The sequence below is a fragment of the Zea mays genome, chromosome 5, assembly GCF_902167145.1.
Source record: "Zea mays cultivar B73 chromosome 5, Zm-B73-REFERENCE-NAM-5.0, whole genome shotgun sequence".
Taxonomy (NCBI): Eukaryota; Viridiplantae; Streptophyta; class Magnoliopsida; order Poales; family Poaceae; genus Zea; species Zea mays.
Window position 1 is genome coordinate 103796099 of NC_050100.1, and position 25658 is coordinate 103821756.

The window sequence follows — 25658 nt, forward strand, 5'->3', positions numbered from 1 at the left end:
CACATAGCCGATCTTTGAACCATACCACGCCTTCTACATCTTCTCAAAAGTCTTTGCCTCTCCCTTCTAGGATTAGTTATCTGATCTCATTGATCTTCTCATCACTTTTTTGTCCTTCCTTGATATCTCGCTCTAGGGTGGGTTCCAGTTCCACTGTTACTCCTTGCGTGTTGTTCAGAAATCCGAGACTCAGCCTGTCGAACTCCTTGGCTAACTCATATGGCATCGGGTGAGCGGCCATCATATTGACTTGTGGTTTGTGTAAACATCACATTTCTGCCCATACAGATAGTGCCTCCATGTCTTCAATGCATGAACCACTGCAACTAATTCTAGGTCGTGTGTGGGATAATTCTTCTCATGGACTTTCAGCTGTCGGGAGGAGTATGCTACCACTCTCCTTTTTTGCATTAGCACACATCCCAGTCCAGTGTAAGATGCATCGTAGTAGACTAAGAATGGCTTGTGAACATAGGTAGGATCAAAACAGGGGTTGTAGTCAACTTCTTTTTCAATGCTTCAAATGCCTCCTGACACTCTGGGTCCACTTGAACTTGACTTTCTTCGCTAACAAGGCTGTCATTGGTCTTCCAATCTTGAAGAAACCTTTAATGAAACGCCAATAGCATCTAGCCATTCCAATGAAACTCTTGATTCTGTGGACATCCTTCTGTGCTCTCTAGTCCAGAATATCTGCTACCTTCTTCGGATCCATAGCTAACCTGTCTCGTTTATGATATGACCCAAGAACAGAACTTCATCAATCCAGAATTCACATTTGCTTAGCTTGGCATACAACTAATGCTCTTGTAACCGTTGCAATACCATCTTCAAATGCTCCACATGCTCTTCCTCACATTGAGAATATATGAGGATATGATCGATGAACACCACTACAAACCTGTCCAAATAGTCCATGAACACACTGTTCATCAAATACATGAAGAAAGCTGGCGCATTCATCAAACTAAAGGACATGACTGTGTACTCATATAGCCCATATTTGGTGATGAATGTCGTCTTTGGTAAGTCCAAAGGTCAGATCCTGAGCAGATGGTAACCTGAACTTAGATCTATCTTCGAGAACACACTGGCACCTCTGAGATAGTCGAATAGATCCTCTATCCTTGGCAGGGGATACTTGTTCTTGATGGTGACTTCATTCAGGGCCCTATAGTCTATGCACATTCTCTTGGTCCCATCTTTCTTCTCCACGAACAGAACTAGAGCTGTCCAATGTGAGGTACTTGGTCTGATGTAACCTTTCTCTAACAGCTCATCGATCTGCTTCTTGAGTTCCACCAATTCTGGCTAGACACTCTATAAGCTCTCTTAGAAATAGGGGTGGTGCTAGGGTCAAGCTCTATAGCAAACTCGACCTTTCACTCGGGTGGCATGCCTAGTAGCTCCTTAGGGAACACATCTAGAAATTCCGACACAACTCTGATGGCCTTAAGCGGGTTGGCCTCCTTACCATCTATGGACATTTGGCGATAGGCCCCTTCCTCTAGTTCAGGCATGATCAGTTCAGTTACTATCTCCTCCCTGGTTGGGGACAGTAACCTCACTGTTCTCTTGTCACAACTGATGGTTGCTTTGTTCTTGTGTAGTCAGTTCATCCCTAGGATGGCATCTATCCCTTGGGTACCCATTACCACTAGGTTAGTGGGGAAATCTACCCCCTTATTTCAATCCTTAGGTTTGGGCACATCTTATCTGACTGAATCTTCCCCCAACTGAATTAACCCTTAGTGATGGTATCATTGGTTCTACGGGAATGTTATGTGCTTCTACCCATATTGTAGTAACAAAAGAATGTGTGGCACCAATATCAAATAGTACTTTTGCTGGATGGGATTCGACTGAAAACATGCCTATTGCCACGTCTGTTGCATCCTAGATTGCTTCGACCTTCAAGTGGTTCCCCTTTCCATGGTTGTAGTCCTGGCCACGGCCTCCTGATGCCTGTTGTGGTTTCTTGTCTTGCTAGGGCATTGGGAGCGGACTACCGTTGGGCTGCTTTCTTTGGGCAATGCATCGCCCAGTGGCCTTGCTCTCCACAATGGAAGCATCCTCTACCTCCTCCTAGTGCCGGGGCTGCCTGGTTGCTCTGATTAGCAGTTGGAGAAGGAAGGTGAGGTGCTTGATTGTTCCGCCTCTGGTACTGATTTCCTCTCGGTTGGTTGTGAGGGTGGTACTGTTGCTGCTGAGGGTACTGCGTCTGGAATTGCTGTTGGTGTGGGCGTTGGTTCTATTGCTGATATCCTTATGGATGACTCTGCTTGAATTGCTAGGATGAACTGCCTGAGAAGCGGGGCAATTGCTGCTCTCGGTCTGAAGTCAACCCATCTTACACTTCCGGTCTTCCATCTCCTTGCGCTTCCTCTCAGTCATTATTGCTCTATCAATCAAATGTTGGAAGGTAGGGAAGGTGTGATTCATCAGATGGTAATGCAGGGGACCAACCAAACCACTCATGAATCGGTACTGCCTTTTTGCATTGGTGTTGACATCTTTGGGTGCATAGCGAGACAACTGCGTAAATATGTCACTGTACTCACTGGCGGACATGGGTCCCTTCTTCAGTGCTAGAAACTCTTCCTTTTTTCACTATCATCAGGCCTTCTGGAACATGGTACCGGTGGAAATTGTCTCTGAATTCTTCCCAAGTGATAGCTTCGAGGTCGACATGGGTGGCAAGATAGGACTCCCACCAAGACTGATCTGCTCCCCTTAGCATACGGGGGCCGTATAAGACCTTCTCCCTGTCGTTGCATTTAGCAGTGTGCAATTGCCGTTCTACCACGCAGCCAGTCTTCGACGTCCACGGGGTCTGTAGAGTGGGCAAAAACAGGGGGAAAACCTCTCATGAACTCAGAACGCTTGTTGTCTCTTGGCATTTGTGGCATCTGCACTTGCGGTTGTGGCTGAGGTTATTGTTGAGCCTGCTGCATGGCTGCCAGCGTCTGCCCGATAGCTTGCACTGCTTGGGTTTGCATGAAGAACATTTTCTCAACTGACATCATGGGTGGCAGGGGAGGCAACTGTTGGGGTTCCTCATCTTGCGGGGCTTGCCGCTCTTACTAAGTTTGCCTCCCGCCTCAATGCCTATTATCAGACATCTGTGGAAGGCATTCACACATCAGAATTGATCTTGCAATCTTTCAGTATAAGAAAAGGCACACATAAATCTTCATAACACTGAATGAACAAGCATCTTCACTAATTCTTAACACAGCTAAACACAACTTCTTAGATAAAGAGGAAAGTAAAAGTAAAATGTTTCCCAACTAAATAACTAACTTTATTAATCATCACTAACTAAACAAAACTATAGGGGACACCCACATTTTGGTGACAGTCATTACAAAGATCCAAATCCAACATAGGTTCACCATGACCAGCATAGAAACACAGGATAAGCAAACTATCTTGACTAACTAAGACTAAGACACTTGACTTAAGCATCTATTACAAACTCCGACGCTAACGATCTAAGGATCCAGCTCTATCTTGGTCCTGCAATCCAGGGCGCCATAAGCATGATGACCACGGGGCGGCGCACGGTAAGGGTGTCGAGTCCCAGTGGGGGCAGGCGAACCATCCTCCTGGTGGCGGCGCTCCACGCACTCAACCCGTAATTCTGCGTCTCAGCATGAGCCTTGCTTAGCTTGTCCAAAGTGTGGTCCAGCTCAATGTTGAGCATGACGACCAGGTTGACTGTGCTGCTCAACCTAGGATTACCTTCGCCAACAGGTGAGACACACTCCCTATAATGCCAGTCGAACGATGGGGTAATACATGAGGTTAGGACCGTCAGGCACTGTAATATCCCAAAAATGTTGATCAAAAGTTTATCTTCGGTGCGTGGATGTGGAAAAGGGTTGTGGGCCATTGGATGCAAAGGCAGAAGTCATCTGGGGCGTCGGTTCTTTTCTCCCACAAAACCCTAGGTGGCCACCCCTTTTCCCTCCACCCCCCCCTCTCTTGGCCGCCACCCTCCCCCCTTTTCCCTTGGTTGGCCGCCCCCTCTCCTCCCATGGCAGCCGCCCACCATTTCTTCCTCCTCCCTAGATCTCCCCCTCCCCCACGCAGCAAGGATCGAGAAGAGGAGGAGCAAGATGGATTGAAGAGGAAGAGAGGATCAAAGAGATGTTCTACCCCCCATATATTGTAGATTTTCTTGGGGAACCCTAAGTAAGGATGGGATCCTTGTTCCTCTATATAATTATGTGCTTTTGGAGGTTGTGGATCTTGTGGATTGAAGGATTAGAGGTTGGATTAGATGTGGGGTTAGGTTTTGATCTCGAATTTAATTTCTGCAGAATGACAGATTCAACAGTTTCTGTTCATACCAGTTTTCCGTGGTCTCAAAAAATAAAAGTCTATATATGAGTCGTAGATAATTTGTATATCTTTCCGTGACCGTGAAGAACACCTCAATCGGACATCAGATCAGAAAGTTATTGCAGTTTGATTATAGCAGTTTTTCAGTCTTATAATTCTGTGCAGAATCTGTTCTCTTAAGAGTTAGGCAATTTTATCAACAGAATTAAACTATGGGTTGGTAAAAGAAGTTGTAGATAATTTCATAAAATTTCCATATTGTTAAAGAGTGCATTCATATGATTTGTGAAACTCCAGTTATGTTTGTTTTACTGTGGCTGTTCCTATTTGCCTGATAAAAATGAGTGGGTCTGTTCACTGGTAGGTTTCATCAGGTAAATGGCCGAATTGGCTCATCCAACTATGGAAACTTATGTAGAGGGATAAAAGTTCTTACTGCCAGTAGAATTCCATGATTTTTGGTTGAGTAGTTTGTGAGATATCGAATTTTGAAGTTAACTACGCTGCTGTCTGAAACAGATTCAGTCAGTTATCTTGTCAGAGGTTTTAGAACTTGTAGATGGCAGAATTTAATTATCCATTGAATACCGAAGTTGTAGAGTATTTTGTGTAGATACTCTTAGATTATTTGTTTGATATCACCACTGTTATAATTTTAAAGATACAAAATTAACAAACAGCGCTGTTGTTGTATGGCATGTGGTTCAGGGTGGGAGGCTTTCCACGAGGTCTTGGTTTCAAGGAGAAATTTGTGATTGTGCCACTCTCAATTTTGGTTGTCTGTTATTATGCCATCCCGTGTCTATGACTAGTGGGACCATCTTTGTCTATGATTTATGTGTCCGATGGCATACTGGCGAAACCCACAAATCATAATGGCAAAATTGCCAATGTCTCGGTTTCAAGTGTTGGAGCGATTTGTTGATTGTTGGCAAATGTTTGTGAAATATTTGTACTAAGTTTTATGCCCGCTAGCAGGTGGCTACACTCCAGATCATGCCTAGTACATTTCTTCTTCTCCGATGAAGGCAAGTGAATGTAGCAGTGGTTGCTTCCGTTCTGACCTGTTATTTCTATTGCCTACACTCTAATATTCAGAAGTATTGGATTCTTTCATAATTGGACTCTATGGTGATGCTTTACTTGCTTGCATTATACTGATGCTCAATCATATATCGATGATGATTATGATTCGAGTATGACTCGTGAGATTAATTCACACCCCTAAAGGTAAATGAAGTATTATTTGAGGTTGGTATTGTATCTGAAGGTAAATGAAGTATTATTTGAGGTTGTATTGTATGTGAAGGAAGTGAAGTATATTGCTAAATGCAGCATGCCATATACATTGCATGATTCACTTGCATCTGAAGTTTTGTCGTGACCTATGGCCCGACTGTACCTGTACAACTTAGCATCGTACGTTGCCCGAGGAGGGGTACAATGCGACTTCATACCCTTAGAGGTATGAAGGCAGAGGACATATGCATTGCATTCATATGCATTCATTAAAGTGGTATTTGTAGATGGTGTGGTTTTATACTCTAAGAGGTATGAAGGCAGAGGACTTACACATTGCATTACTATGCATACATCGAAGTGATATTTGCAGGTATTGTTGACGCAGGAAAGTGTTATACAACCTATTGTGGTTGTTCGAGGAAATGAGATGGCATTGGTTATTTTGGGACTATTGAGTTCTATATCTACAAGTATTTCTGATCTCAATTGTGATCCCTTTAAAATGTTGATTAATTCAATTTTTTGGTTTAAATATCTCGTCGAAACAATTCACTTGCTGAGATGTTTCATCTCACTCTTGCATTACTCAATGCAGGTACTTGATTCATGTTGGGAATGAGGGGAGTAGCAGCACGTCCACCTTCACTCTCATAATAACGCTGCCCAGGCACAACCATGATTTAATTAGAAACTTCTTGTCAAAAGATGTTTGTTTTTAGCTAGTCGTGCACACTAGTTAATTCAGTTCATGTCGTTATGGTTATCTTCCCATTGCTAGCAGATTATTAATGTCTAGTATGTTTTCTTATCATGATATCTGTTTATACTCTGTTGCTTCCACGTTTATGCAAATTTTCAAAGGAGATGCTGTCGAAATTTTATATATGAATGTTAGTTGTGTAGTTTAGTAGCATTTCGGGGTGTTTGTGGATCCCGGGGTGTTACAGGCACCCAACTGAACCAAGAGCAATACTGCAAGAGTGCACACCATGCAACTTCATGCATGGCTACCTCAGCATTGTCCCTCTCAGAGATGGCATAATGTCTAAGTAGGTCTCTGCACCTCGGAGGTCATCCTTTGGACGGTGCACCAAGCAAGTAGCCTCCCAGCAGTCCGGGTATGTCCCGTGACTGTGCTGGTAGACTACACAATGATACTCGATTGACCAGGTGAGTTGGTCAAAAGCTCGACGCAACAGGATGTCAAGTGTCATGGAAGTGACAACCACGAGCGGCGTCACGAGTGATGGGTAGGACGACCCATCCTTTTGGCTTCTACTCCTCCAAAAGATCTGTGTTGTGGCTTGAGCTGCCACCATCGTCATCTCCGTTGGGATCTCCTCCAGTAGCTAGGGTGCCGTATGGTGGTGAAGGGGGCACCTCCAGCTGGGGCACAAAGGAGGGGTGCCTCACCGACTCCACCTTCTGCTGAGATGGGGAGGAAGAGTCCTTTTGCTCCATCTCCTGACGTCAGCGTTCCTGCTCCTGGCGCAGGCGGTGGTGCAACCTCTCCAGGTGACTCGACTGTCCAAACACCGTGCGACGGAGTCGACGTTCTGCAAGGCGAGAAGGCGGGGAAGGGATCACCGACTTACGAGCGGTGAGCCTAAGGCAGGCTATCTACAAAAGATATCGTAAGCTTAAGAGTAAGAATAGAACTAATATAACTAGTAAGTAAACCACAAATAAAATAAAGTAAAGTTTTAGCAAGGTGTAGTATATATGTAGTAGTTGTTGGGGACTTGTTCTCAAATGCTATGAGTCAAGAACAAGGCAACACAAGATGTTAAATGATAATGCCCTTCGTCCTTCAAAACATTATTTCCCTTAGGATATAATGATCTTCAGACGAAGGGCATGAAGGACATACCTTCATCAATGCATTATACGATAAAATAGAAGAAGAAATGTATGGCATATAGAACACGACACAAACAATCATATTATATTATTCATTCTTAATTATATAACCATGAAAAGATAGATACAATACTGAATCACAAAAGTACCTTCGGCTTGACAGAAGGCAAGAGAGTACAAGTGTAACGCAAAAGAGAGTACAAGTCAGTGTGAACAGTACGAGGGTACTGTTTATCTATTTATAGGCACAGGACATAGCCTATGAGAAATTACAATCATGCCCTTTATATTTACTATTGACTTATAGAAAAATCTATGAGGATTGAATAGCATTTTCCCTTTTAAGTCGGTTCCCTTTTCTGCGGTTTAGCCGAAGCTTCCTTGTGCACAACTTCGGAGCGACAGCAAGCTTCGTCATGATCATGCTCCTCATTGTGTACGCTTTTATCATGAATCCGAAGATACCTGTCCATAAACCATACTTGGAAAGCATTGTTAAATTATGTTTTTGAGAACCTTTGGAGGACGAAGGCCCCCAACAGTAGCCCCTCATAGTATTAATTTGTTTAAGATAACGAATTCAGACTACGACATGGACGAAGGCCTTAAGCCGAAGGTCCAAAAAAACACCTTCCCTTTGCTAGAATAGCAATAGTCAATGACAGACGGGACCCTCCAATTTGGAGCGCGTCGATCGTATAAATAAGAACTCACCCTGACCACATTTGGTACGCTACTTGTGCCACTTGTTGTGTTTGCTCAATTTTTTTTAGCTCTTGCTCACCAACACTTGCTTAGTTTCTCAGGCTTCCTAAGCTTCGGTTTTAAGGACACATTTTCGCCATTTCCGAAGAAAAGATGTCTCAAGACAAGAAAGTTGCTGCTGAGACGAAGCTCACTGAAGAGGAGAAGCTCTTTGAACAGAACAAGGCTGCTAATCCTTATATAGCTTGGTTTATCGAGTCAATGGCGAAGTCAAATACGGAGAAGATTACCAAGGAAATCCTGGAAGGCCTGTCTGAAGACACTGGTGACAGTGACAGTTATGATGCGGAGAGTGGAGGCGAAGACTCCGAGGATCGACCCTGGAGACCAAGTCATGCAATTTTCGGAAAATCGACCATCAAGCAAAGTCACCTTGAAAATATGAGGGGAAGATACTTTTGGGACATGTCTATCGTGAGGGCTAGCGAAGACAACAACGTTCCCACGCCTGAGGAGAACGAAGTTGTGATTTTCCGAAGCTTCTTCAAAGCTGGGCTTCGGTTCCCACTGAGCAGGTTTGTGGTTGAAGTATTAAAAATTTATCAGATCTTCCTCCATCAGATTACCCCCGAAGCTATATTAAGGATGGGGATTTTTGTCTAGGCGGTAAGGAGTCAGGGGCTAGAACCGAGTGCAAAGTGCTTCTGCAGCATGCACGAACTCATGTATGAGACGAAGGCCACGGGGAAGGAACAGTATCACAACAACTTCGGTTGTTACGGGTTTATCGCCCGTCCCAACGCAAGTTACCTAGTGCCAACATTTCGGAAGAGATGGCCAGGGAATTGGATGGAAGAATGGTTTTATGTGAAGAACGACTTAGTGGCAAGGGAGGATGTTAAGGAGGTTATTATGCGTCCCATTTGGTCCCGCTTTGGCCTTCGAAGGCCGAAGGTTGAAATCGATGAAGCCACTGAAGCATGCCAGAAGGCCTTTGGTACTATCTATTTCTTTATTGGTACAAGAGATTTAATCCAAGAACATATAGCTTTCAGAGTATGGCCGCTTGTAGAGGATTGGGAGATGCCGACAGAGACTATCACCAAGTCTAGCGAAGGTGAGCTGGTTCGACTGAAATACACCTTCAGATATGGAGATAAATTTGATGAACCGAATGACGACTGGCTGAAATGTATTGAATCTATAAGTGATGAATTGCTTGGGCCATATTCCAAAGCAGAAGATAATGCATTATCCACATCCTTCGGGGGCCGAGGAAAAAGGAGATTGAATAGAGTTTTTGATGCTATTGGTTTTGTTTACCCCGACTACAGCTACCCGCTGCGAGGACGGGGAAAGAAGAGGAAGCCTGCTGCTTCGGCCAAAATTGCTGCTTCAGCCGCCCCCGATGAGCCTGCGCCGAAGAGCAAAAAACTGAAAGTCCTTACCCACCGGCCACGGTATATTGAACCGGCCGTGGTGCCTGAATTTGGCAGAGAAACTTCTTCAGCTGCTAAACCAAAGGAGCCCATTTCTCCTACACAGAAGGCTGAAGATCCGGCTGTAATGTTGAAGGCACCCTCAGCCGAGCAAGCTGAGGCAAAGACTGGTAAAAATAAGGCCGAAGAGCCAAAAACTGAAGGAACAAAAATGTTAGAAATTTTAAGCCCTTCGGCGGAAGTAACAGTGCCAAAGATACAAAAGGGTCTTGCGGCAACTCCCAAAAGAAGAAGGATGGCAAATGTACTAGATGTGCTAGAATCAGTAAAGGCTTCAAGCTCTACTCCTTTAGGGAAAATTGTCGAGGCTTCGAAAATGCAAATCGACGCCGAAACAAAACTGGCCGAAGTTGAAGCTGTAGTGAGCCAGGCTAGTGCCGAAGCCGGGCCTTTAGAGCCTGCTGAGAAAAACCCTCGGAAATTGAAGAGAAGGCAGCAGAGGAAGAGGCTATAGAACAGACTTTGCCTACAAAAGTTGTCGCTCCTGCTCCCGAAGCTTTAAAAGAAAGTATTGAATATATCATCTGTCATGCTTCGGGAAAAAGACTCTCTAAAGAAGAAGAACGAGAAGCTCAACACTATGCCCAGAAGCTGAAATATCCGAAGGGGGCATTAGTGTTCAACGGCAGCGGAGAAGAAGATTTTTGTACTGTCTCCTGGATAGCAAAGAGATATCTGTTTGCCAGGAGATGGGTAGAAGCTTCGGATTTCCAACATTAGAAGATGGGCTCTCAGTACTGTCGAATGATGAATTGGCCGACAGTTTGGCATATAATAGTATAATGGTGTGAAAATCAATTTTTGTATTTAAAAACGAATTATTTCATTTGCTTATACTTAATACTATACTCCTCTTGTAGGGCTTGATCCTTAGCAATGCCCTCAGGGCACAGAAGAATATTGAAGATGAGGGGTGCACAATGGCTCTGAACAACCTTCGCTCAGAGGTGATTGAACTAAGGAACTAAGGCCTTGAAAAGGATAAAATACTAATTTCATTGGTGAGCAAAATAAAATAAGACGAAGCTAGCTCCAAAGCTCAAGCTGAGGCCCAAAAGAGTGAAATTGAAGACCTTCGGAAACAATTTGCTGAGGCCAAATTAAAATGTGTTGTTGCCGAAGCTGATCGAGATGCCAGCGAATACTGGAAAAATTATTTTGAAAAAACAGTTGTAGAGCTTCGTGCCTCCAAAGAAAGATGCTTTGAAAAATCTGTGGAATGTGTGAAAAAGATAAAGACTAGTTTTGCTAATGTGGGCGCCTACTCAAACGAAGACAACTTCATACGGGGCGACCCTGAGGGCGTCATCGAGTGGATCAGTAGCGAAGCCGAAGCTTTTGAGGAGATTTTGAGTGACCGCGAGGACATCTGTGCATTCTCTGGTGCGAGGGGGGTTGCAGCCGTTTTGGAGAAGGCAGGTTGCGAACATGTTAAAACCTTGGCCCAGGCCGAAGCTGCCTTCTCTGTTGACGATACGAAGGACCCCTCGGCCGAAGCGAGTTTAATAGGCGGAAAAATTTTCACTGATATCTGGGAAAATGGCGGCCGAGGGATGGCTCATGAAATAATGAAGAAGAGCGAAAAAGATATTCATGACACTCGAGAAGCAACGAAAGAAGCTGAGAAAGCTGTGGAACTCGAAAGGCGGATAGGTATTACTTAATGGCTTTTAGCTTCGTTGTTTGTTTTCGAAGCTTCAAACTGATTGATTTTTTCTATCGCAGCTGAGCTACCTCCTCCACCGGAGCCGTTCGACCCCCTAGCCGACCCGAAGACAAAGAAAGCGATAGAAATCATTAATATGGCCGAAGCTATTGTCGACGAAGTTATTACCAAACTGCTAACCAAAGCTGCAGAAAAAGTTCTGAAGGAAGAAGAGTAGCTATTGTAAAAACATTTCTAGGATATTAATGTAACATTTGCTGAACTATATTTGTAATATTTGGTGCCTATAGATTTGAATGTAATATATGAATTGTTTGTAATTCAGTTCTTTGTGATGCATGAAACTTTATGTACATACCGTTTTTGAGCCTTCGGCGAAAAAACACCTTCCCTTCTTTTCATGCTTCGTAAAGAAGAGTTTTTGTGTCTCGTAAGAATCATCCACACTTTTGTAAAAACATCAATGCTTCGTAAACAATAGATCCCTTCTTCCACATCAAAACTGAGGAAGCTGTAATTCTCAGCTTACTTTGTGCCTTGGCATTTTTTTCATTTTTTTAAAGCATTCTCCGAAGATCGGCTTCGTTTCCAATTGATGTCATTGATGTGATATGATGTATGATATGATGCCATGCGATATGATGCGATGATATGATGCAAAGAATGATGCTAATGCCGAAGACACATACCCACACTGAAACACAATCTCTACGTCCCCTTAGGAACCATCAAAATCTCTTTGCCGTTTATTTTTCGGCTTCACCGCTTATTTTTCGGTGTAAGTTCTGCATCCCCTTAGGAATGTCTTTTGAACTTCTTCACCTTCTATTTCGGCGGTATTCATGTTGACTTTTCGCGCTTCGCCTTATATTTTGGCGGTATTTGGCTCTGCATTCCCTTTGGAACGACTTTTGAGCAGAAAACTTACACTGCGCTCCCTTAGGAACGACTATTTGTAGATTCGGCAAACTTACGCTGCGCTCCTTAGGAACTACTTTTTGTAGCTTCGCTAAAATTTGCAATGCGACTTTTAGCTCTGCATTCCTTTAGGAATGACTTTTTGAGCTTCAGCGGTTTTTTGAGCTTCGTGAGTCTGTGGGAAAGATATATTTCACTATGACAAGAACGATATTAAAAATAACAAGAAGACTAGATTTACATTGATTGTTCTTTATTAAAAAGAAAATGACAATGAATGTAAAGATGTTTCAGAGGTAGGATATCTTTCAATAGATGTGTTTTGATTCTGGCACAGTACTGTTGACTGTGCGAGCTTCGGATTCCTCCCTGAGATCTCGCTGCTGATGAGTCTGATGGCTCCCTTCTGGCTACTGACCTCATGAATAGGCAGACTGTAGTGGCGGTGGAGGTGGAAGTTGTGGCCAGGAAGCCTGTGGCTGGCTAGCCGAAGCAACAGAAGCTGCAGGATGATTACCCACATATTCTGGTATGTAGGGTGAATGACACGAAGCAGTGTGCAGGACCTGCTTCGGTTGACTTTGTCGGGCTTTGGCTTCTGTGATCTCCTTCTGCTTTTGGATGGCGAAGTAGTAGGCAGTGGGTCCTGGACGAAGCCCCTTAATCATGGCCTCAATGACAATTTCATTGGGCACTGTAGGCGCTTGTGCTCTCAGACGCAAGAACCTTCGGACATATGTTTGTAGATACTCCTCATGGTCTTGCGTGCACTGAAACAGGGCCTGAGCTATGACTGGCTTCGTCTGAAAGCCTTGGAAACTTGTCACTAGCATATCCTTGAGTTTCTGCCACGAAGTAATAGTCCCTGGCCGAAGAGAAGAATACCATGTTTAAGCCACGTTCCGCACTGCCATGACGAAGGATTTGGCCATGACGGCTGCATTGTCTCCATATGAAGATATAGTTGCTTCATAACTCATCAAAAACTGCTTTGGGTCTGAATGCCCATCATACATGGGGAGCTGAGGTGGCTTGTATGATGGGGGCCATGGGATAGCCTGCAGTTCTGCTGCCAAGGGAGAAGCATCATCAAAAGTAAAGGTATCATGATTAAGATCATCATACCATCCATCCTCATTGAACAAGCCTTCTTGATGAAGCTCCCTGTGCTGGGGCCTTCGATCTTGTTCGTCTTGAGCAAGATGGCATACTTCTTCAGTGGCTTCGTCGATCTGCCTTTGAAGATCGGCCAGTTGGGCCATCTTCTCCTTCTTCCTTTGTACTTGCTGATGGATTATCTCCATGTTTCGGATTTCTTGGTCCAACTCCTCCTCCTGGAGTGTTGGACTAGTGGCCTTCCTCTTCTGGCTTCGGGCCTCTCGGAGAGAAAGGGTCTCCTGGTTTGGGTCCACTGGCTGTAGTGCGGCAGCCCCTAGCGCTGAAACTTTCTTCGGTGGCATGACGAAGGTTCGTGCTTGCCGAAGGTGGTCCAAAAAGGGTTCACCGGAGGTGGGCGCCAATGTTGGGGACTTGTTCTCAAATGCTATGAGTCAAGAACAAGGCAACACAAGATGTTGAATGATAATGCCCTTCGTCCTTCAAAACATTATTTCCCTTAGGATATAATGATCTTCAGACGAAGGGCATGAAGGACATACCTTCATCAATGCATTATACGATAAAATAGAAGAAGAAACGTATGGCATATAGAACACGACACAAACAATCATATTATATTATTCATTCTTAATTATATAACCATGAAAAGATAGATACAATACTGAATCACAAAAGTACCTTCGGCTTGACAGAAGGCAAGAGAGTACAAGTGTGACGCAAAAGAGAGTACAAGTCAGCGTGAACAGTACGGGGTACTATTCATCTATTTATAGGCACAGGACACAGCCTATGAGAAATTACAATCATGCCCTTTACATTTACTATTGACTTATAGAAAAATCTATGAGGATTGAATAGCCTTTTCCCTTTTAAGTCGGTTCCCTTTTCTGCGGTTTAGCTGAAGCTTCCTTGTGCACAACTTCGGAGCGACAGCAAGCTTCGTCGCGATCATGCTCCTCATCGTGTACGCTTTTATCATGAATCCGAAGATACCTGTCCATAAACCATACTTGGAAAGTATTGTTAAATTATGTTTTTGAGGACCTTCGGAGGACGAAGGCGCCCAACAGTAGTATAACAAAGGGTTGGCCGAGATGACCAACTTTTGAAGTGACACCAAAGGTCAAGGTGAGAATCAGGGTCTATAGTCTTTAGAATGGCCATTGCTACTCTAGGTTAGCGGTCCTACAGTCAGCACAGCTTTGATAACACTTATGTCACACCCGATTTTGGAAGGCAAACCGAATGCGAACCATGTATGTGCCAGGATCAGAAATTCACGTACACATCGATTACATAATTGGACATCATCACATAGTGCTCAAATAATAGCAGAAAGAAGTAATACTTTATTACATCATGATGTCCGAAACATCCACATAGTCATTAACTTAAACAGAAATCAAAGTGCTAAACGAAACATAGTACTATAAGGCCTTCACATGCAGCTGACTGGGGGTTTGCCGATAATCTACTCTAGAACTCATCGTAGTCCTGAAACTACTGAAAGTCCTCCTCGTTGCCTTCATGTTCTACTGAGCAATGGTTGCAATGGGGACAACCTGGTCTTTGGTGTTTAAGCAAGGGTGAGTACACATCAACGTACTCAACAAATGTCCCGTTTGGCTGAATTGGATTAGCTGTATGTGGGGTTAAGCTCAAAGCAGTTGCTTTTTGGTTGTGGGATGAGAATAAATCGTATGTTGTGGGATTGATTCTCATATGTTGCGAATTTTACGCAAAAATTTTCACAAGCACGTGGGGCTCTCCCCTAATTATAATTTTTTTGCTATTTTAAAAACACATGTTATGTTTTCTAAAATATATTTGTACTGGCGATTTTATTACATCGGCCATCAGTGGAAATCGATTTGCACTGTCGGTCCACAATTAACCGCCTATGCACTGAGACCATTTCTACATGCCCACATCACAGGTGGTTCTAAAAACACCTATAAAAAGGTTTTCGAATCGCCTGTACAGAGGTTGTTTGCACTAATGCATGTAGAATAGAGACTTAAAAAGAAAACTATACTCAATTTTTCAACTATCTGGCTTCCTAAAATCTTCCAGATGGAGCTGCTCCCTGGTATGGAGCCGCTCCATTCCAACTGGCACCAGAACCAAACACTATCTAAGTTAATCAGGCCATTAGACAAGGGTAATAAGAGAGCCAATACTTTTTTATTCTAAACAATTTTAGCTTATTTTCTAAAACATGAGCTAAACTCTTATGACAACGGAAATGAAAAATAGGTTGCTAGATATTCTCGGTGATGATTGATGAGCACGACCGAGCACAAAAATCAGAAAAAACCAAACACAACACCTTTACAGAGGTTGTTTCCACGATTCCACTAGTGCATGTAGAATAAAGTGACTAAAAAAGAAAAACTATACTCAAATTTTCAACCATCTGGCTCCCCAAAATCTTCCGGATAGAGCCGCTCCCTGGTATGGAGCCGCTCCGTCCCAATTGGCATAGGAACCAAACACTATCTAAGTTAATTCGTGTCACACCCGGTTTTGGAAGGCAAACCAAATGTGAACCATATATGTGCCAGTATCAGAAATTCACGTACACAACAATTACATAATTGGACATCATCACACAGTGCTCAAATAATATCGGAAAGAAGTATTACTTTATTACATCATGATGTCCGAAACATCCACATAGTCATTAACTTAAACATAAATCAAAGTGCTAAACGAAACGTAGTATGATAAGGCCTTCATAGGCAGCCGACCGGGGGTTTGCCGCTAATCTACCCTAGAACTCATCATAGTCCTGAAACTCCTAAAAGTCCTCCTTGTTGCCTTCATCTTCTACTGAGCAATGGTTGCAATGGGACAACCTGGTGTGTAACACCTAAAAATCCTATGATAAGCTTTTAGCAAAGTTCTCCGCAAAAGTTTAAGATAGAATACCTTTTAGAGAATTCCTCTACCATTGAAATTGCTTATCCTAAAATAAATATGGTCTCTAATAAAGATTTTATAAAAAATCCCTATATGAATTTAGTTATCCCTTTGTTTGAATAGTCTATTAACGATTTTGTACACTAGAAATTATTTTCTTAAAATTCCTACTTTTAAGTGTATGAATTTCATATTTAAAAGCATCATTAGCATAATAAATAAGTAAATCAATAAAACAATGGAATTGCCTTCATGCCAAGATTTATTTGAATGATTGCATATTGTCTGGAATCCAGATTAAAGTAAAATTTGAATCAAGTTTGAATTTGTAGTTTGAAATAAAACATAAAATAGAAAAGGGAAACAAAAAAGGGAAAACCTCACCTGGGCCATGTACCACTCACTTGGCCCCACTGCCTTACTTGTGTCAGCCCAACACCGGCCCGTCAGCCTCTCCACACCGCGCGCTAGTGTTGCCTTAAGTCACCGGTGGTTGGGGCCCACCTTTCGGGTCCCTCCCCTTCGTCATCTCCGAACCGGTGTGAGCACCAAAAACTCCATGGATCTCGCATAACAAACACCGTAGCTGCCTTCGCTTGCAGGCTCCTCTCGCGGCCATATAAGCCGACTCCCCTCTGCAGTCTCCCTCGCGTCCGGGTTCCGTGAACCACCCCGAGGCCAGTAGTTGAAAGCTCTGTCTACATCACCGGGCGAGCGTATAGAAAGGTAGGAGCCCGTCATTGGAGGAACTTCGATTTGCCATCCTTGATGCACCTGGGGCGGGCCAGGGAGATGCGCCTAGCATCTGGGAGGGTTCTCTTGGGATTCGCTTATGAAGAGCTCGATCAGTTTCTGAACGGTGCAATGGCTCCATCGCGTGCCGCACCGTGCCGTGGGTGGCTCTCCAGACATCGTATCTGTCTCCGGTAAGTTCCCAGCTACTTTTGCCACGTTCGTAGAATCGTGTAGCTGCTGACCAATTTGAGTTTGGTGCTCGGGAGGGCCGTTCGGGCATCTTGTCGGCGGTGCTCCACCGTGGGAGTCACGAGCGCCGCCGTGGTTGGCATATGCCGTCATGGGGATGAAGGGAATGGCTGCTCGATCTGTATTGTGCGGTGTAGATTAGACAGCCGGATAACTCTTCGTCATTGCTGATCGTGGCTATCGATCGTAGTATCCACGTGTGAGATGGGGTTCGGACTTCATAGAATTCGGGCCGTCGGATCTCGATTCAGTGGTGACTATCACGTACTGATTTACTGGTGATGGGATCTAATCTGATCCGTTGGTTTAAGATCTAGGGGCCGAAAAGGAAGCACGTGACATAGCCAACTAGTTTTTCATAAAGAACCCCCCCAAAAAAGTTCATAAACTAAGCTGATGTCCATTGTAGTTGTAAAATCATTGCACCAGGTCCTTTATTTTGCAGACTAACCCCTGGACTCCCTAAATATATTAACCGTTGTCCTTTTGAAAACTTAAATTTATAAAATGAATCAGGAGTTTCATAAAAGCCTTTATTAAACACATTTTAAGTGTAAAAAATTATTTTATAAATGTATAAAAACCATAACTCCTCTGTTTTAGATCTGATTAAACCCACTCCAGTTGCAGTAACTTAGTAATTAAATTTCCTACACATTAACAACATTATTTTATCATATAACATTCTACATTCTACATTGGAGAAGAACCTGGGGTTGCACCAAAAAGGAAAGTTGTGCCCTTGATCACTTTTCTTTACCTAATAATGTTCCGGTCAATCACTATGACATGCTCATGTTAATTTGATGGGACCTAATAGGTTACCCTAGTTTTGTTCACCATACACCTTGCAAACAAATAAACTATTGGGTAGACTCGCTATTGCTCTACCTAGTTTTGTGATTAATGTTATATCTAAATTATATATGATCATGTTCCATTATTTTTGTTGATTTGATTATTGTTCATGATAAGATTATTATGTTAATTGGAACATGGAGAACCACCCAGGAAAATAGTGCTACCACAAGGGTGGAATGGGACGCCCTTGGCTGACTAATTAGGAAAACTACTGGAGGACTACGTTACCCAAAAGAGGCAAGGGCGATAGAGGAGTTGCCGGTGTAGGGAGCTCTCGGGTCGATCATGCTGCGATGGCTTTTCGAATGAGGGATTCCTATATCGCTCTTCTCACAAAATCGTAGCAAGTTTTCTGAAGCTAGTGGAACTTTATAAAGGCCTCGTAGTGGATCCCTAACCATTCAGCTCAGAAGTGTCTAAGTGCCTTGCAAACCCTGGCTAGATGGGATACACGACTTGTGGGTAAAGGGAGCAACCTCTGCAGAGTGTAAAACTGCTATATCAGTCGTGCTCACGGTCTTGAGCGGCTCGGACCCTCACATGAGTAACTTATGGAATTAAACTTAATCTATCGTTTGCATTGCATTGTGGGATTTATTATTAATTGTGATATCTTATTTTATTGGAATGGTATCTACTTATACTTAGTAAATGCTAATGAAATTTTGACCAACTTGTTAAAAGCAACACTCAGCCTTAACCATTCTATTTGGTAAGCCTTACACTTCACATGAGCCCCACCGTAAGTGAGCCCATGCACATTATTCCCCAAAACTTGTTGAGCGATGAATGTATGTGAGCTCACCCTTGTTGTACTCACACCCCTAGGTCAAGAACATGTATCGATAAGACGAGGAGCATGAAGGATGCCATGATGAGTTCGTGAGAGGTCTAGGCCATCGTCTCCCAGTCAACTATGGTTGTGGAGGATCGTTGTCTCCATATGTTGTAATTATATAACTATTTTGAACAGAACTCCTATTATATAGTAAAGATGTGATATCCGTTTCTGTACCATGAGTTATCATATGTGTGAGACTTGATCCTATCACACATTTGATTCATGCCTGGATTTGCCCTTAAATCCGGGTGTGACATGATGTTTGGTGTTTAAGCAAGGGTGAGTACACATCAACGTACTCAGCAAATGTCCTGTTTGGCTAAAGTGGACTAGCTATATGTGGGGTTAAGCTCAAAGCAGTTGCTTTTAGTTGGTCAGGTACTTATCATTAGTAGAAGCCAAGTTTTATCATAGGACCCAAGTTGATATCCCAAAAGAAAGCACCTCCTCAAAGAGGAAAGTACCATATATCATAAGTATAGCCATCATCATTAAACCATCTTCATCGAGGTATCCAAAATGACTCTAATCAAAGGAGCTCCCAAAGCTCCTCATAACCGTGAGCACGACTGATATACCAGTTTCTAACCCTCTCCATAGGTTGCACACTTTACCCATGAGCCATGATTCCTTTTCTGCCTGGGGATATGACTCCCCATTGATCACTTACTAGGTGGTCTGGTAGGGTATCACTACGTGGCCTTTACAATTATTCCCTAGAGGTCATAGCCGCCTGTTAGGTTTCTCCAATTTGATAAACACAGTATCTCTCCCCGCAGGAGGGGTGACTAACAAAAGCAAATCGAACGAACCTCGGCACCCAACCTCGTAAGAGCAAGTACTATGCCTGGACCCCATTTACGGCACAATGGAAGCAAACTACACTTCAAGTTCCTCTAATCAGTCAGCTAAGAGCGTCCCATACCACCCTCATGGTTGTACTGCTTTCTCGAGTGGTCGTCCAATGAACAGGTCCTTATGGGGAGGTGCTTGGGAAACAACCCGAGTCTCCTTTAGTACCACAAGCTCATCATCATAACTAGAACAACATCATTGTATCATAAAGTATTCTCGTCATGTTCATTAATTAAAGTAAAGCACTAGCATGATATTAACCATAATAGTCAAATCCCAAAAGGGTAATCAAGGACAGGATAAACAGAAAACTAGTCAATCCTTAGGTTGGTCATGGTATGCGGGACAATGAATTGTAAAGTGAGTAGGACATCATGGGTCAGAGGACACTTGCCTTCACTAAGTTGCTGCTTAGGGAAATCTCCTATAACTCCCTCGGGAACCACGGACTGCTCGCTGTCTACACAAAGCAATCATCCATTCAACACACTTGGGGAATACTAAAAGAATAGTACGCCAAACATATGCAACACAGGTTGAACAAAAAGGGACAGGCAGTGAGGTGTTCCCTAAACCTAGGTTAGATCACTATACAATTTGGTTCACTATTCACTAATCAAGTCCATGTTATTATAGTACTTGTTCAAATAAAGTTAGTTGAGTAATAGGATCATTCATTAGATGGTGTTAAGCCCTAAAACTAGAACATTTGATATGGTCCCCTATTCTTAATTATTTTAATTCAAGGCTCTACACACTTTATTACAACTAGGAGTTAACCATTAATTAAATTATCAAGACAGAAGATGAACATACCGCTAACATGTGGACAAAATTATCATGAACCTTTTGCAATTCGAATCACTTAAATCGGAATTTCTATGTAAAAGTTATAGGGTCTTCAAGTCTTAGGGACTAAAACGTAAATAACTATAGACTTTAGGGGCCAGCAGGGCAGTTTCCCTAGACCCAGGCCGCAGGCACGCAATTTCAGAGAAAGACAAGGACCTTAGCACAAAAGCGCGTGGGCGCCGATGAGGGGAGACATCACGTGGCGGCTGGCTATTGGCTGCGGCCGGCCACACGGCGGCCTACACTGTTGGGGCACGGGGGACCCCGAGGAATCAGGGATGGCGCACGACCGATCTCGTGAGGCATGAGTGCGTGCAGGTAAGGGCAGGTGGCTTCTCCGGCGTGCGACAGATGGCCGAGGAGAGGTGGGACGCGGTGCGCGTGGTGGTGTGGGGCCAGGGGGCCTAGCAGTCAGTGGGTGGGGAGAAGGCGCGTGCGCTAGCGCGCTGGTGGGTGGCGCAAAGGACATCCCACTAACAGGCGGGGCCTAGACGCTAGGGCCTTTGTCTCCCTCGCTTATGCATGGCGCAGGGCGGCTTAACCGCGGTCAGCGGCTTCTGTGGCTTGACCTAGAGGCACAGGGCCACCGTGGGCGCTCGCCGGAGAGGTCAGAGGGGGGAGGGAGTAGACGACCACGACTCACCTTGGGGCGGCTCCACTGACCCGATGACGTGGAGCTCCTCCTCAAATCGACCTCTGGCAAGCTCCGGCGGCGTGAGGCGGTTGGCGACTTTGACGACGGTAGCAGGCAAGCCAACGACAGCGGTGCGGCGCGGGCAACAAGGGTAGGTCATGCATGGGGGGAAGGGGGCTTTATGCACCCAAGCTCCGGTCATGGAGGGTGGGTGGGCGACATGCGCGAGGGGAGGGAATGGCAGGTGGGGTCAAGCGATGTGGACGCAGGGGTTATCGCGGGGTGGGGATGACAAGTGGGCCAGGGGCTAGGCGCGCGTGCCCACGCACAGGGAACTCCGCTCGGCCGGTTATGGGGATAGGGGAGCTGACCGGTGCGGCTGGGAGTCATCGGGAGCGAGGGGCCAGGCACGTCGGTAGAGCCACTGAGAGGCGGGCCTTAGCGAGATTGGGGGTGCAGGCCACGGTTGGCCGCGGGGGGGGGAGCTCAGCCGAGCGGGGCTAGGTCACAGGTGAGGCGCCGAGTGGGCCACAGGTGGGCCAAGGCCGAGAGAGGGAGAGAGTTTTTCCTTTTACTTTTATTTTCTCTTTTGGATTCAATTTCAAACCTGCCACAAATTCAAATTGGAACTCCTCAAGCATAGGCATCAAACAAAAATAAAGTTTTGGGTTCAACAAGATGCAACACTTCATACTCCCTTGGAGTTTTGCGTACTAGAGTATAATTACATTTCCAAATAAAACAACCACTCCTCTACTCTAGGAAAGAAAAAAGAAATGGGGAGAGAGGAGAAGAGAGGTAACACCTGAATTTGGTGGATATTAGAGAAGAAGTTTATACCCCCAATTTTAGGGTGTTACAAATCCACCCCCTTAACAGAATCTCGCCCTCGAGATTCAAGGTTGGCTAGCAAAGAGTTCGGGATACTTGGCTCTGAGGTCATCTTCCCTTTCCCAGGTTGCTTCTTCTTCAGAATGATGGCTCCATTTGACTTTGTACAGCCTGATGGTGCTCCTTTGAGTGACCATGTCTGCTGTTTTAAGAATTTGGGTTGGCTTCTCTATGTATGTCAAGTCTTCTTGGACTTCAAGATCCACGGTTAGCAACTGCTCTTCTGGTACTCGCAAATATTTCTTTAGCTAAGATACGTGGAAAACATCATGCACCGCTGCCAGGTTTTCTGGTAGGCTGAGCTGGTAGGCAACTTCTCCACGTCTTGCCTGAATTTGGTACGACCCGATATATCGAGATGCTAACTTTCCCTTGACTCCGAACCTGCTAACTCCTCTTATTCGCAACAGATGAGAATCAATCCCACAACCCTCACATGAAGCATCCTCTACAACTCCACCCATGACATGACTTGTGTCAAGTGTGGGATTTTGTTGCCCACATATTACAACAAACCAAATGTAAATTGATTGTTTAAGGGTGTAAATGAATTCAAACGAAAAGGTTGTTGACTACAAAGTTAAATGACTTTTTAAGTTCTACTACTTTTATTTTGATACTTTTTCTATCCGGGATCGTTTGCATTTCAAATTTGACAAATTCAAATGCAATTTTGGCAGCCCAAATAATTTCAAATGAAAGGTTGTCAACTTTAAAATTTCATAACTTTTAGAAATCTACATCTTTTACATACTAGGTCGTTTCAAAAATTCACTGGCGTTTCATTGAGTTGGACGAACTATTTTATTTCGCTGGCGTTCTACAGCCAAAACCGTCCGTAAAAATTAGGCACTACCACATGCATAGAGTTTTTTTTCTATTAGTGATAGAACCAATCCAAACAATAATTAATTAGGAGCGAAACATTTTTATCACATCATATTACAGAAACAAACACTAGAGTAATGCAGCAGCCACGGCCACATGCACAACCCCACAGAATGTGCTGACTGCCAGTCTGCCACAGAACGGAGGCATCCCCAAACACCTCTATTTATACCCCATTAGCTAGCTTGCTCTCTCTACTCAGTACTCACAAGTCACACACACACCTCACCAGCAGCCACATAGCACCAATTAAACCTGTGCAGTGCAGTAGAGCTACTAGCTAGCTCCAACATATATGCATGTACCGCACACACGCAAACTGAACTAGAGCACACAGGGGCGACGCATCGATCGTACCTATATCTCTCTACTGCATTTCTGCTTCCACCATCACGATGGGCTCACTGAAGCTGACGGAGATCGTCTCCAAGAAATGGGGAGTCGGCGGCAGCAGCAAGGTCACCTCCCCAAGCGCGGCAGCGTGCCCGCGAGGCCATTTCGCGGCCTACACCCGGGAGGGCCGCCGATTCTTCGTCCCCATCGCCTACCTCGCCAGCGACACCTTCCGGGAGCTGCTCAGCATGGCCGAGGAGGAGTTCGGTGAGCCCGGCGCCCGCCCCATAGTGCTGCCCTGCTCCGCCGACCGCCTCGAGCAGATCCTCGACGCCTTCCGCAGCGGCGGCGGCGCCAAGAAGAAGAGCGCCGGCACCGCCGGCAGGATCGTAAAGATCTGGTAGCACGTACTACGAATGCAATCAAGTTGCATTACTGCACTCTGCTGCTGCCTAACTGTGAGCCTGAATCGTCCATTGATTCGCTGTAGCTCAACTAGTCAACTACTGATCGATGATCAACCTAGCTTAGCTAGGTATCCTCGTTATTGATTTATTAATTAAATGATGTTTTTTCATGCTCTCCCGGGGTGATCTAGCTACATGCCCAATGCAACGTGCATGTGTGTTTTCAGGAGACCTGGCGTGGCAGGCAGCACTATTGCCAACCTGCCATGATGTAACATCTTGTGGACTGCACCTTTCCATTTCTTGAATTTTTTTTCTTTCTCTGTCTCTCTTTTCTTCTCTTTGAGAACTCTTTTTTTTTCACTGCCATGACCAGTATGTACAAATTGTTGGTTATTATTTTGGTGAAGCTGTGCGACGAGTCATGCATGCATGAGTTGTTGGACGGTCGACGTTAAGCACGTTCATTGTAACATCAATTGATTATTGATGTGTAGTAGTAGTTTTGGTGCAAATGTCCAGATGATTTGAATTCATTTCCTGCTCAAAGAGTGTTAATAATTATTTTGTCGTAGGATGTTTTTGAACATCGTTTGGTTAATCTCATTTAGGAGGTGTTTAGTTTTTAGGGACTAATGTTTTATCCCTCCATTTTTAACCTCATTTACTCTCTACATTTAACAAACATTTAGCAACTTCTTAAATAAAAAATATTGACGGCATTATGTAGATAATGAAGGTAATTGATGATATTTGTGACTTTTTTTACGTGGATAGATACAAAACAAAACTACAACATATATTTAGAGAACTGTTGGAGATCTCACATTTTTTACTCGCAAAGTTACTTAGCAACTTCTTAAATCTGTGATTTATAGGGCTAAAATTTACATAATTATTGAAGTTGCTCTTATATATTAGTTAGTTGCACCGCGTAACTAAATGAAAACGACATCATGGTCGAATGATTCAGAGGTTAACTTCGTAGCAGTACAAACTTCGAAAAGGGGCTTTTCATTCAAACAAAACATATTAAAAGTAAAGAAAACATAGAGTTAAATCCATTAGCGTTCATGCCATGCGTTGCCCTTGTATACGCACTCTACAGTGATAGATCACCGTACCATGAATATATCATGCTACATTGAAATATTCCATATATAGTGCAAACATATCACGGAATCTCTCGAATGTTTGCCTATGCACGTACGTGTCGCTATCTCAACTATACTAAAAATGTTTTGTGCACACGCATATAGTACCATGCAAGATACTCTCCATGTAATATATATATATATATATATATATATATATATATATATATATATATATATATGTCAAGAGTGTTGGAATTTAAGTGGATAGACGTCAATTGGGTTCAGGTGAAACATTGCCGTCATGCTGGAACAACGCACATGGGAGCTGGATGCTTCTCTATCGATCTCAATGCCTCAGCATCTAGCCCATATATGCATGCGAGCATCTATAGATCGAAAACCAAAGGAAAAAAAACGAAGTATGAAAAGTAATTTACAAGGATACATGAAGCAGCTGCTCTTGAAACTATTACTACGGAAAAGTAATTTACGGATGGTTACGGATGTTTACGGATGGTTACGGAAGTTGTCTTGCGACAAGTATCCTTGTAAAAGTGTATTTTTAGTAATACTTGTATGGCAGCTGCTCTTGAAACTGGTCTTTGAATAATAGGCTATATATGGCAATGCAACTATTACTAAAAATACACTTTTAGGGTTGTTGGTTTAAACAAATCATCCCCAAAAAATTTATAAATGCAGTTTTACTAAAAATACACTATTAAATTTAAGCAGTA

General features: G+C 43.8%; 1 protein-coding gene and 1 long non-coding RNA gene across 2 annotated transcripts; both read left to right on the plus strand.

Annotated features, from left to right (window-relative positions):
- The first annotated feature begins 16701 nt into the window (after positions 1 to 16701).
- Positions 16702 to 19137, plus strand: LOC109939519 (uncharacterized). Its single transcript, XR_002261985.3, has 2 exons — positions 16702 to 17204; positions 18952 to 19137. It is a non-coding gene; the product is annotated as an uncharacterized lncRNA (long non-coding RNA).
- Positions 19138 to 21820: 2683 nt separating this feature from the next.
- LOC103626763 (auxin-induced protein 15A) lies at positions 21821 to 24356 on the plus strand. Its single transcript, XM_008647132.2, has one exon. It carries the CDS (start codon positions 23480 to 23482, stop codon positions 23819 to 23821), a length of 342 nt encoding a protein of 113 aa, XP_008645354.1. The 5' UTR covers positions 21821 to 23479; the 3' UTR covers positions 23822 to 24356.
- The last annotated feature ends 1302 nt before the right edge of the window (positions 24357 to 25658 follow it).